The sequence below is a fragment of the Suillus discolor genome (genome assembly GCF_016758755.1).
Source record: "Suillus discolor strain FC423 chromosome Unknown F5147scaffold_10, whole genome shotgun sequence".
In the NCBI taxonomy this organism is placed as follows: Eukaryota; Fungi; Basidiomycota; class Agaricomycetes; order Boletales; family Suillaceae; genus Suillus; species Suillus discolor.
In genome coordinates, this window is record NW_024541257.1 from 263,696 (window position 1) to 278,059 (window position 14,364).

The 14,364-nt window shown below is 45.3% G+C and overlaps 1 protein-coding gene across 1 annotated transcript; it reads left to right on the forward strand.

Moving 5' to 3' along the window:
* Nucleotides 1-13,193: 13,193 nt before the first annotated feature.
* F5147DRAFT_570491 (uncharacterized protein) lies at nt 13,194-14,021 on the forward strand (the record flags this gene model as incomplete). The annotated part of the gene is made up of 1 exon (XM_041430993.1): nt 13,194-14,021. The coding sequence occupies one exon, from the start codon at nt 13,194-13,196 to the stop codon at nt 14,019-14,021; it is 828 nt and encodes a 275-aa protein (XP_041296329.1).
* Between the last annotated feature and the right edge of the window lie 343 nt (nt 14,022-14,364).

Consider the following 14,364-nt stretch of genomic DNA (forward strand, 5'->3'; position numbering starts at 1 on the left):
TGGAGCTGTCCAAGTACACAAAAAATCGGGTTTCAGGCGCAAAGTAGCATACGGATTTGATAGCTGTACGGACTCGTCTTAAGTAGGCTATAGAGGTTCATTAATGTTATTTCCTCGGTCGGGTGTGCAATAGCATCACAACTGCTGGTTGGGATGTCTTAAATGGTGAAATGCCAATCTTGTGATCTTGTCAACTTACTGTCATGGTTCTAGTCACCTGGAGGACATGGCAGCCATTGACTAGGAGCTGCAGATAATGGCCAAATCACTGGATTTCTGTATATTCATTATCCATGATGGGAACACATGTACAAGTCAATCATGTGCTTGGTGTGTGACTTGAACTTCCCTGTCATCAGGCATTTGACCCCATTCTGAGAAAGATCTAGCTTTTTTTACCTAATACACAATATTGAAAATATCTATCATAATTGCAGATCAAATGATTAAGGAATTATGGAAAGCCAGAGCACCGTGCTCATGTGCATTGCCTTATTAGGCAAAAAGTTTTGATGGGACTCCAGACACGCCTTGGAGCCAACCCAGTATTTGCACCTAATAAAACAAGTGACTACGAAGTACACTCATCAGGAAAACCCCAACTTACTTAATCTTGCTTAATCAACTTAGCCACATTTGTTTCCTCTCTCATGCATCATCTACCTAGTAAATTTTGTATTTTTTTAGTGTAACCTGTAACAAAATATGTATGCTAATATGACTGAACAACTTTTTCCTGAATATGTCAAATTTGAATTTCTAGCAAAGTAGGCTAAGTCACTAAGTACGACTTAAGTCTGTTTAAGGCAAGCTTAAGTAAGTTGGGGTTTTCCTGATGCTAACACAATTTGAATATCACCATTCATCCACTGCACCATCATTCTCTGACTCATCACTTGAAAATTGCCAAACTATTAAGGGTCCAACACCCGCAGAACTGCCATCCAATGGAACATCGGGTTCATCAAGCTCGGCTAGAGCATTTAAGTTGTGGACGTGAGAATCACCTTTGGCCTCGTCAGTATATAATTGATTAAAGGAGATTTGTGTTGTACCTAGGCCCAATCCTCCATGCACACCACCCATGTAGTACATGCCATCCAGTTCCTCATTGAAAGGTAAATTGGCATGGCCACTGATCAATGTCAATGCACCAGTGGTGGCACCTTCATTTTCCGTCAGTAGTAAGTTGGGATGTGGGTTCTCTGCAAGCTGTACAGCAGACAGCACATTCCTATATACAGTCCAAACTGATGACTGAGTCACTGTGGGGCGCCCCATTGCATCATAACAATGCTCGATAAAGTCGCCAAGCATAGGTGGGACAAGGTCAAATACTGGGTTGGAAGCATTGATATAGACGTTGCAAACATAGTCGATGCCCTCGCGATCTATAGAAACCTAGTTGGCATAGTCAAGTAAGCCTTTGTGTGTGGTCACTTGTGCAAATAAATACCTTGAAATCCAATGCTCCAAAATCTTCAGGAGAATGGTAGATAAGAGTTGGGACGCCATGTGGGAGTACCTAGGGGGATTGTAAGCACACATTTTAATGAGACAGAAATAAGTAGATACCTTGTTGCGGTCACGCCTCTTGGCAGAATTGTTCACTCGGTCTCTATAAGTGTCAAGCTCCTGCTGCAGCCAGGGTATAAAAATCCAATGAAAAATCATCCTAGAAGACAACAAGACATATAAGGGCATAGGACCATAAGACAAGCGCTACGTACATTTGGAGAGTATCTGCTGAGTCGTACCAACCTTCAATGGCACCTTCGTCCAGCAAATTCTCGAAGCCAGGTGTCATATCCCGCGTTCCGGACCCAGACCTATCACACACATCATTTCTGGACTTCCGGATCCGGACGACTTCTATCTATCGTCTGGATCCGACCTGCATCTATCTTCCGTGCCTTATCCCTTTGTAGGTTCCTTCCCCAGTTAGACTATACTCATTTTCCATACCTCAGTTCATTTCCGCCTTTATTTTCCTCTGTTCTCATTTCCGTCTTCATTTACTATTTTCCGATAGACTAGCGTTTGACTTTTCTATATGCTCTGTCCACAGCCTCGCATAGCTTTGGACTGCGCTGGCTTATTCTCCGTTAAGTCCTCAGTAGTATATAAACCCTGTAGAATCTTTGTACTTCCTCAGTTCAAATATTATCTTAGACTCTGCTCATTCCCTTCTCCGTCCGACTTGAGTTTCTCCTCTCGTCATCCTCCACTAGTCTTAGGATCGATTCCTATAGACTTCTCACCTCCGCCTCTACCTCTGGTAGTCCTCCGCTGTTTCCTTTCTAGTTCGGACATCGTCCGGATTAGTCTTATCCTTCGTTCCTGAACGTCCGCTGGAATTCCCACGCATCGGACATCGGACTCCGGACTCGTCTGACAACCTTCGGACTTCGTCCAACAGCCCTCGGAAGTTAGGGGCATGTACTCGGGTAAGGGGCGCAGTGCACAAGCTGAAGCCAAGCCCTTCGGATCCGTCCCTTGAGCATGTTCTTAACACCAGGTGTGAACCTGTGCTGGAGTTGTGACCAAGTGATTTCCGGCATTACATTTTTGTTCATGCACATCCAACAATGTTGCAGAGTTCCTTGCAGGGTTGGGTCATAGCGCTGGCAAAGAAGCGTCTGCACGTTTGCAATGCCATAATTTTCGGTCCCTAAATCGGATTGAGTGATCAGCGGCATATCTAGCACTTGCGTCAGTGAAGTATTTACAAATGGCATATCACTCATGGCCAAGTTCTGTGATTGTATCGAGATAGTAGTTGAGGATTAACTGTGGGTTTCTGTTAGAATGCCAAACTAGGATCCACATTATGCGCCCTGAAAATGGCTTGATTCCAGTGTGAAGACCAAGCCCGAATCTGAGCCATTTGTCGTGCTGGTCAACGGCAAAGAGATCGTTCACGCCAGCTGCCCAGAAGCACTTTCATTTCAGTTTTCTGGCCTTACATTGTCACACTAGTTCTGGTTCATACGCAGCGAAGTAAGAGATCATGACCGATCTATTATAGTCACGGTTGCGATGTCAGTCTTTGACAAACAGATCGACTTGACAAAATTACCTAGATACACTCATACTCTTTTCATGAAAGAGCAGACTGATCATCTCTTGTGTTCCGGTGTGAGGGTACATCTTGTGAACTTCCGTCACAGCTTCGTGGATTGTTTCTATAGTATGACCCTGCTGGCGCGACCGTTCAAGGCCCATGTCCACACGGATTTGATGAAACTTTGTGAGTCTAGGATAGTTATCAGTTCAGAACATGAGCAATTAAGTCAGCTAATCATAAATATTGTATACGCACCCAATACCGTAGCATTCTGTATTGAAATGTTTTTGTAAAGCCTGGTCGATTTCTTTGTCATTGAGCCATGTCTTCCAATAGCGTAGTATATGAGGCGCAAGTTCATCTAAGGGGGCTAGGATGAAGATCAAAATCAGGAAGTGGTATTGAAGCAAATGCGCCACACTTACGTGTGGGTTTATGTTGGTTGGGCATGATAAGGGGTGCAGGACGGTATGGTCCCACTTTATGATGCTGTTATATTTATTATCTCCGTAAAGTCACAGTAAAGCCTCCACTTCAACTTTCAACTTGTGAAGTACATTTATAGGTATGATACTTACCTTGTTCTGACTCCTTGTTCTGACTTGCACACTGGTTAAGGTCCTCGGATATCACTCAACTTGCAAGGTATGTCCATAGGTACTGTAAAAGACTTACCTTGTTCTGACTTCAAGTTGTGCAGTTAAGGTCCTCGCTGACTCCTCGGATCACACGCACATTGCGCATCACCTCTTACTTACCTTGTTCTGACTTCAAGTTGTGCAGTTAAGGTCCTCGCCGACTCCTCGGATCACATGCGCATTGTGTTACGAACTAGGATAGTTCTAACAACGACAACTCGACAGAGTTTTCGGTCGTTGAGATTCTCAGTCTCTCAGACAAGAGAGAGTTCTGTGGACTTAGTCAAAGGAGTGCTTTGACTAAGAATCGGGTTTCAGGACGACTTAAGATTGGAGGTCTTAAGCGAAGGATGTTCCAGGTAAAACCTAGTAAGATTCAAGTGAAGAATACAAGCGTAATACATGTGCTTAAATAGATCCATATGTGCGCACAGACCAAGTCATCGTGAGATAGTAAGTACAAGTTCAAGAAAGGAAGGCATATCGTAAGAATGTAAGAGTATGAGATAGCGGTTGTAACATTACCCCCTTACTAAGCGTGAAGTCACCGACTTTACTCATAATCTTGGTATTCACAATGGTTAGAGTCGTCCTGGTTTGCCCAATAGATAGGGTCGTCGGAATAGTCAAGCTGATCGTCTCCTCCAGTAAGGTACTCCGCCTGTTGGAGGGCTTCTTCTTCCTGGCACTGGCTGACATAAGCTTCATCTAAACTTTTCTCCCAATGAGAGAGTTCTTGGTAGAATCCTTCGTCCTTCCAAGTAAGCGTAGTGGGGGAACTTCCAGTGAATTGGTGGCAATACAAGGATAGATGTCCAGGGGAGAGTTCCCTGCATATCCTGCAATAATAATCGGGACAGTTGGTTTGGCGATGGCCAAGGGTTTTACAGTATCTGCAAACACGGTTTTTGTCTGGGTTTGAGGATGAAGGGCGTATGACGGGAGGAGCGGGTCGGTGACTGAATGCTTCATCATCACTAGAGGCTCTTTTCTTTCCCTTGCCTCGGTATCCATGTTTAGGGGACCTTCTTCTTCTTTGAGAAGATTCTTTAATCTGGGCTACGTCTTCTTTGGCGAGTACGTAGATGGAGGACAATGGCATGGGGATTCGTTCTGCTTCCGCAATTAGCTCAGCGTACTCTGCAGGGGCGGTAGGTCCAAGGGCTTGTACTGGGACAAGGCAGTCTACGAATGTCGGTGGAGTAAGCGTGGATGGGATAGTCATTGGTGGATGGATGTGTAACGCTTTGAGTGCTTCAGCAAGCGCGATGGTTTCGTTGGGAGAAGAAATCGACTGTTCCATGGTTATCTCTTCGTGCGTAGAAGAGAAGGCAGCGTAAAGGTTTTCCAGGTGCTCTACAGTTTCTTCTGGAGCAATGACCGTATCAGACATGGTTGCAGATGCTGTGGAGGCTAGTTGTAATGCAAGTTGGGTCTCTTCTTGCAGGTTAACGATCATGGCGTTGGTAATCTCCGTGAGGCTGTTAACAGCAGCCAATAGCTCGTCAGACACACGAGGAGGAGGAATGGGAATTCCACCGTCATAGGAAGGTGGTGGGGTCGCAGTTGTTCGTTCAACTGGTTGTGGAGATGGTGGGCGAGCGACTCCGGTGACTCGTTCAGCAATGATGTGAATAACTTCCTGGATATCTGCCCTAACCTCCTGAGGGATAAGACGCAGAGTGTAAGCACGAATGCGTTTCTGTAAATGCATGATGCCATGTTGAACACGTGGTTCCTCCACATGTCGTACGAGTCTTTCAATGAGTTCGGCGGATCTGATGACGTTAACGAGGAGATTGATGGAGAAGGTGTTTCGGTTGATAAGGATCTTGTTGATTTCAATGGCATGTTGGGGACAAAGGATAGCGGCTTCGATGAGAGTAAGGTCTTCGATTTCTGAGATGAAGGATTCAAATCTTCCTTTGTCGGAGGATAGGTCGATTGGGGCGAACATGGATTCATAGGGGAGAGTGTAAGAAACTGGGAAGGACATAATGTTTATGTTGATGGGAAGATATCACAGCGAGTGTTTTCTTTTATAGATCGAAAGGGTTTCTCCGGCATTTTCCAGGTTTTCTTCCGGGATCCACTCGTTGCTAGCGGAGGAATATCCTTTCCATGATACAAGATAACGGCGACGTTTGCTGGTGCCTTTGTGAGCCAGTATAGCTTCTATTTCATATTCTTCTTCTTCTTCTAGAATGTCAGGTGGTGGCTCCAAGAAGTTCGGACCGTGAACATCATTTTCGCTATAGGACGATAATAGAGAAGCATGGAACGTGGGATGTATTTTCCATTGCAGAGGTAGTTGGAGTGTGAACGTGATCAGAGATAGTACGGCAGAAATGGGGAAGGGGCCATATCTTTTCGGGGCGAGTTTCTGAGATGGGAGTTTTAGACGGAGATTGGTTGCAGATAACCACACCTTATCGCCTACTTTCCATGGTTGGTACTTCTGGCCGAAGGATCTTTCCGCCATCCATTGCATAGCGATGTTGTGACAGGCTATTGCTTCTTCTCTGATCTTTTGAAGAAGTCAAACTCGTTCCTCCACGGCTGGTACTGTTGAGTCTGCCAAGACATGGGGAATTCCTTTAGGCTCATAACCCATCATGATGTAGAAAGGTGAAGCATTTCGGGCATCATGCTTTCTATGATTGTGAACGAACTCTGCCATGGGAAGGTGTTCTACCCAATTAGTTGGGTCGTTGCTGCAATAGATCCGTAGGTATGTTTCTAGTTCTTGATTGAGTCGTTCAGTCTGTCCATCAGTCTGCGGATGATAGGCGGTGGAAGGGGCGATAGAATAATCAAGGAGTCGAGCTAATTCCACGGAGAATTTTGAGAGAAATTGGGGTCCTCGGTCAGAGATTACTTTGTCGTGTAATCCGAAGTGTTTGAATACGTGTTTCAGGAATAGTTTGGCTACCCCTTCAGAGGTAATATTTTTATGGCAAGGAGTAATTATCACTCCCTTACTAAGCCCATGGTCTACCACGACCATGACGGAATCAAAACCAGAGGAAATGGGAAGATCCGTGATAAGATCGACAGAGATCTGTGAAAAGGGGCGGGTGGCAAGGGAGGAAATAGGGACGAGAGGTGGTGTAACGGGATGTGTATCGGCCTTCATTTGCTGGCAGGTGGCACATCCTTCAACGTATTTCCGGATGAAGGCTCCCATACCTGGCCACCACGCTTCGCGTTTGACCAATTCCTCGGTTTTAAAACGTCCGGGATGACCAGCGGCTGGATGGTCATGGTATCGAGCCAACATAGTTTTGCGATGATCAGGAGCAATATACGCTCGGTTCTTGTAAGACAATATCCCTGAATCTACTTTCCAATCACTTAAAGCGGATTTCATGGGGGGAAGACAGACACCATTGAGGGCGTCTACGGCAGTGGCGAATAGTGGGTCGTTAAGTGCATCTGAGCTGGCAAGGGTGGCGCGAAGGTCATCATCAATGAGTCGGACAAACATGGAATCGGGAAGTAGGATGGTGTTATCGTTATTGGAGGATCCGGTATCATGGTCTGATCGCCGAGAGAGGGCGTCAGGTACAGCTAATTTAGAACCAGGAACATGATGTAGCTCCAGATCAAAGTCAGTCAGAAGCATCTGCCATTGTGCTTGTCGACGAGATAAGTGTTCAGCTTCCTTAAAGTAGAGCAAGTTCATGTGATCTGTGAAAACTATAATTGGGGAGGGGTGTCCTTCAAGATAATGTCGCCATTCGGTTAGCGCACGAATTATGGCAAGGAGTTCTCGGTCAAAAATTGGATAATTTCGTTCGGCTGGATTGAATGATTGCGATAGATAGGCGCAGGGGTGATAGACACCGTTTTCGTCAGTTTGTAATAGAACTCCTCCTGTTGCCACTAAAGAAGCGTCTGTGGCAATAGCGAATTGTTTTAAGGGGTCTGGGTTGCGGAGTACAGGATGGGTGGTAAAACAGGGTTTTCAACTGGTCGAACGTTTCCTGATGTTGAGCGTTCCAAGAGAAAATGGTATCCTTCTTGGTCAGATCGATAAGGGGACGAGCGATGTCCGAGTAGTGAGCGACAAATGATCGGTAGAAATTGCAGAATCCTAAAAATGACCGAACTTCTTTAACAGAAGTAGGAACGGGCCATTCTTTGATGCCGTTGGTTTTTGCTTTGTCCATTTCTACGGATCCTGGTTTAATGATCATGCCAAGAAATTCGACTTCTTGAGAGTCGAACGTGCACTTTTCTGGTTTCAGAAATAGCTTTTCCGCTCTAATCTTTGTTAAGATCCGCCTTGTTCGTTCGTGATGTTCTTCAAGTGTCTTTGAAAAGATAAGGATGTCGTCCATGTATATTACCAGCCATCCTTCGTTGATTTCCTGACGGAATTCATTATCCATAAATGCTTGAAAGGTGGCAGGTGAGTTGCATAGCCCGAAGAACATTACACTTGGTTCAAATAATCCGTGCTCCGTGGTAAACGCGGCTTTCCATCGATCATCCGGGTGGATACGGATGTTGTTATATCCTGATCTAATATCCATTTTCGTGAAGAAGTTTGCCCCGTGTAGTCGTTCGATAAGAGTTGCCGGAAGTGGAAGGGGATAAGAGTTCTTTATCGTTTGATCATTAATGCCTCGATAATCTTGACAGGGACGAAGCTCTCCACTTTTCTTTCCTACAAAAAAGAACCCACTGGCTTGTGGGGATTTCGACGGAGTGATAAAACCTTTTTCCAAGTTTTCGTCAATAAATTTCTTTACCGCAAGCCTTTCTTTTGGTGAGAGAGGGTATACTTTAGACGTCCTTGGAAGGAACCCAGGTTTTGTTTCTATGCGGTGGTCTATTCCTGGTCGTTCCGGGGGGAAGTTGTTTTAGTCCATCTTTGGCAAATACATCCGCATACTCATGGAGATAAGCGGGCACGAGTTCTTCGAAGGGTTTCTTCTGTTTTTCCTTTTCTTCCGTTGCAAACTCTTGCGCCTTGTTGCTAACTTTAAGAGGGGTGATGATCGGAATTTGTTCCGAAAAGGATGTTCCATCCTTTGTGAGAGGAGTGTCGAGCGAAATTTCTTGTATAATTCGAACGAATTCTCCATCAGCACCGTATTCAACCAGGAATTCCCCGTCATCTAGCTTATAGGTAGAGACGTCTTGTACCGGTGGAGCGCACCAAACGTCTTCCTGAGTGTCAAAAAGATCGTCATCCTCCGTTGGTAGCAACAGCGGTACATCTTCGGGGATTTCCTCGATGGAAGCAGAGAATTTGGATGGTTGTTTCTTTAGTTTGGAATTTGTCCACTTTCTTTGTTCGGGGGGGGGTGCTAAGTTTTCGAATTCTTTCCGAGATTTCGATAGACTTTGGGGTACAAGGAAGTGAGAGAGTTCGTTCTGCCCAGTTGATAGAGGGATTCATCTTTTGGAGCCACAGAATTCCCAAGAGAATTTGGTCTCGTGTTCCTAAATTGGTAATGTTGAATTTTCCTATCATGGTTCGTTCATCAATTTTGACGATAAGGGTGCAGTACCGATTTACTGGTCCGCTGCTGAAATAGCTTCCGTCTGCGGTTCGGATATTGAATGGTTTTTTCAGTTTTCGGGTTCTTATCCCGAGCTTTTTCACAAAGCTTTCGGAGATATAGGTTCCAGAAGCGCCAGAATCGATTACCGCGCTTGTTTCGACATTTTCCTGTTTTCGAGATATGAGAGTAATGGGAATGCGAAGTTCTTTTTTATCATTGACAGCTCGTATCAAACGTACAGGTTCTATTGGAGATTCCACCGTCGATATGTTTCTCCGTTTCAAAAATCCTCTTGAATGCGCCTAGTTTCTTCTTCCTCTTCTTCTACTTTGCGGACAAAGGGAGGTCCCTTTTTCTTCTGCGGACATTCCCGAGCACGGTGTCCGATCTGGTGGCAAGTGAAGCACTTTCCAACACGCATGTGTTCTTGGCGACTTTCATCCGTGAGTCGATCAATCACCATAGCATCGCGATCCCTTGTGGGTACAAATCTTTGATCCCCAAATCTTTTCTTCTTCTGTTGTATAGGGAAGCGGGATCTAATGGATTGTAACTGTGTGTGGCAGTTATCGATGTCGACTACTGCGGCGATGTAGTCATCGAAGTTCTTTGGGACGTTTCCAGCATTGAACATCTTGATAAGGATTCCTATATTGAGTCCTTGCTGGAAGTGAAAGATTTTGGCGGTTTCTTCTTTGACTTTTGCCTGAGCGATTAGCCTCTGATAATCGGCGATATAAGTCTGGAGATCTCCGGTTTGTTTGAGAGCTCCTAGCTTGGTCATTGCTGTTCCGGAAGGATCGATTGCGGAGAATGCTTTATTGAAAGCTTCTAAGAAATCTTTCATGGTACCATATCCTTTCTTTTGTCCGGAGGAGTCAATGAATTGAGCGTCTTCCAGAAATTCTTCTTTCCATAATCTGGCATTTCCTTCGTTCATAAACGACGTGATGAAAATGATGCGATGTTTGTCTTCTTTGTAGAGTTTATCGTTGATATCCATGTAAGCGTTACAGGATAGGAGGAATGATCTAGACAGATCCCTATCTCCATTGAATATGGGAGGGTGGTTTATCTTGTATTCGAATTCTTTGCCGCTGCTAGTGTTTGATGTCGACATATTGAGCGGGGGTACTGAAGTACCAAGGTTCAAGGCCTGTAGTCTTGGGGTGAGTGATGTCAGGTCTGCTGTCCGTGCTGGCTGTTTTGCTCAGCAGTTCTTCTTGTTTTCGGTTTGTCTTCTTTGTTCTGTTGGTATCGGACACACACAGATGTGTGGTGTCTTTCGACTTGAATCTTTTGTTACGAACTAGAATAGTTCTAACAACGACAACTTGACAGAGTTTTCGGTCGTTGAGATTCTCAGTCTCTCAGACAAGAGAGAGTTCTGTGGACTTAGTCAAAGGAGTGCTTTGACTAAGAATCGGGTTTCAGGACGACTTAAGATTGGAGGTCTTAAGCGAAGGATGTTCCAGGTAAAACCTAGTAAGATTCAAGTGAAGAATACAAGCGTAATACATGTGCTTAAATAGATCCATATGTGCGCACAGACCAAGTCATCGTGAGATAGTAAGTACAAGTTCAAGAAAGGAAGGCATATCGTAAGAATGTAAGAGTATGAGATAGCGGTTGTAACACATTGCACATTGCCTCTTTCATGCTGCACTTCCATGCCTTTCATTGGTGTTAGACCCTCTTTCAATCCTCCCATGCAGATCACCCCATTGATGCTGCAAACAACCTTGGGCTTCACCACTCTGGCTTCACCACATGCTCACACAGAGGCTCTCACTCATTCTGAGTAACTGACGGTCCAGTAGGTGTTCAGGTGTTCTCACTTGGCGCTCTAGCTTTGTCTCACTCACTCATCCCATGCAGATCGCCCCATTGATGCCGCAAACAACCTCGGGCTTCACCACTCTGGCTTCACCACATGCTCACACCGAGGCTCTCACTCATTCTGAGTAACTGACAAGTTCAGTAGGTGTTCTCACTTGGTGCTCTAGCTTAGTCTCACTCACTCATTCTGTTGGTGCTCTAGCTTAGTCTCACTCATTCTGAGTAACTTGTTCACCATCTGGATGCTCTCATTTTGCTAACTAGGTATGGCCACAGAGGCTCTCACTCATTCTGAGTTACTGACGGTCTGGTAGATGTGCTCTCATTTTGCTAACTAGGTATGGCCACAGAGGCTCTGACCGCTCTGGTGCTCTTACTCGTTCTGAGCGACTGACCATATTTAATCCTGCATTCCGTATTTAATCCTGCATTGAAATATATTGTGTCTCACACCTTCATCGTGTCTGTCCTCGTCTCACACCTTCAACATTCATGGCCTCCTATGAACTTGCATCACAGTTCACTGAAGATGCATTTGCCAAAGAAGATCTCATTTGTGAACATTCTGCCTGTGCTGCAAAGATTTTGAAGGGAGATCCATGTTTCTACATTGCGACAATCGTCATTGGCCAACGCGGGCACTTTGTTTGCGCAACTTGTCACCGGCACTATCAAGGCAAAGCAGCAACATCAATGAGGCCCACTGCTCAGTGTCCGAACCCTCAAGTCAATGCTCAAGTTATCCGGCAAAATATCAATGCTGCATGGAGACCAGGTTTGATTGATTTCATACTCGCGTCCATTTTACATTTACTGATGTGATCTCTCAGTGGTAGCTCAGCAGCCGCCACCACGTGTAGTGGCTACTAGTGCTGGGCCAGATATAGCTGTCCCTTCTAGCTGGGCTCAGCCTGGCTACTCAGTGAACCATGCACAATATGGTGCTGAACGAGAATGCTTGGCTAAGCAAGCATATGCTGTACCCCTGGTGGAGACTATTAGCTTGGAAATTACCGCTGTTCAGGAAGGTGGAAATAGGAGGAAGGGCACTCGTGGTATACCTTTTGGAGTACGTAGATGGATTCTGCTACATCTATCGCGTACTGACAACTCTGAATTTCAGAACATATGTGAGGGCCAAAAAGATGTTGATGCACGCATTGACGCACCCAGACTCATCACACTTTAGCTGGATACTATCTTGCCGAAGATCCAAGCTTTTGCGACAGGTTTTCCATGGCACCAGAACCAATTCGTCATTCGAGATGGCGGATGGATTGATTTATCAACCCATCCACCATGTCAGCCTTATTTTTACTCCCAATGCATGCAGGCAACTCACAAAGGCTTGCGCGCTATGACATTCAAGTCAAAACAATTTTTATTGTATGTCATTGTGCCCACGGCTCAATGGGAGGACTACAAAACATGGCTTGAAAAAGCTGAAGAGGTTTGTATTTTTCAATTATACGATGCCGGTACATACTTACCAAAAAATCTATACCCTTAGGAATGATTCAGCATGTGTTCATGATCTGAGCCACTCTTTCTACCTTCTGTGACAAGGAGCGTCCATTCAAGCGTCTAATCAAGCATGCTGGCTGTGGCTTCTGAGCCACTCTTTCTACCTTCTGCGACAAGGAGCATCCATTCTAGCATCCATTCGAGCGCACTGGCTGTGGCTGGTGCTCAGGCTGATTCATTGACTATCTCATCAGTCGAAGCACCATCTGAAGAAGAACCATCTGAAGCGGCACTGTCCAAAGCGCCAGTCAAGCGGCCATTTCACCGTGAGATTGCGAGTGTCCCATCCTTGCCTCCCCTCAAGAAAGTGGCATCTGCCAATGTTGGTTTCCGTTCTCCAGATCGAGAACAGCTGCGGGAAGTTTTGCAGTCTGGTGGGACTACAGACATAGATGTCCGACAAAGTAAGTACGTGCTGTTACTCTTAGTCCTTCTCTGACATCACACCTCCTAGTGCTCACTGTACAGCATGAAAATATTGAATTATTCCCCATCCCAACACACCCACTATCAGTCATTTTAGAGGACCCAAAGCTTCATGCTGCCTTCCGCACAGACACCAAATTGAGCCACAGTGGCCGACTTACAGTTCAGACCTTGATGGACGACATGCTTGGCATTGGAGGCTTCAAGATGGCCCATTATGGGTTCTTGACGCTTTTATCAGCCCCCGAAACTCCTTTAGGTTCATGCCCACGCCAGAAGGTCGCCATCAAGCGACCATTTTATAAGAAGTACCCTCCAGGCAGCAGCACAAACCTGATTAATTTTTTGATTGGACGCTATACAATAGGTGACAAGCTTCCAAAGCTGTTCAGAGAGGCAAATGTCTTGTACTGGGCACGCTCATTGCTCACATTTGCATATGAATACATAGACCATTGTGTTGCTAATTCATCCGACACTCCGCCCTTTCACATCCCTCGCTTGCATTTTGTCAAGGCTGGTCTCGCATTGTCACACAATCACACACAACCTGGCCACAAATCAAAGTCACTGACCATGCCTCGGGCTGGGTACCTCGTCAAAGAGTTGATCACTGACGATTTCATCAAATATATCCATAATATGGATTGCAACCCAATGCTTGATCCATACGAGGTTGGCTATGAAATTGCCAAATTTCTAGCTTGCACACAACACATACAGTTTGCCAAAACCGGCGGTCTCGCGTTCATCTCCGATTACCAAGGTGGATTGGAGATTTTGTCTGACCCTCAAGTTCTTACACATCCATACGTGATTTTAAAAAAAAATATTACTCATAACTCAACTGGGGACTATAGCCTGGTCAACAAAGGGAAGGATGATATCTTTGGGGATGGCAACATCAAATGTGCAGTTAGCACGTTCGAGAAGGAGCACAATTGCAACAAATTTTGTAAATGGAGTGGCTTTAAGTTGAAAATTTACGAAGCAGAGATGGAGACAGATTAATCTTGGGACTTGTAGATTTCTTGCTGGGGCTTGTAGATTCATGTTTTGTTTTGACATGCTTATATCAAAGTATTATTTGCATGCAGTGTTTGGGGTCTCTCAACTGCATGTGACCAAAGTCGCTGGCAAAATGAGCATGGTGCTCCAGCTTTCCATAAGGAATAGATAGGCAGCCTTTGGTGGAGGAATCTACCACCACTGACATAGTGCCAGGGTATGAGAATAGGCTATTGTGCCATACCTGACTGCTGAGTTTTGACAATACATCACATCAGCAAAAGTGCCCAAATCTAACTAGGTCTGGCAAGGTCTGGAGAGTCTCCCATGGCCACATAATGCGTTC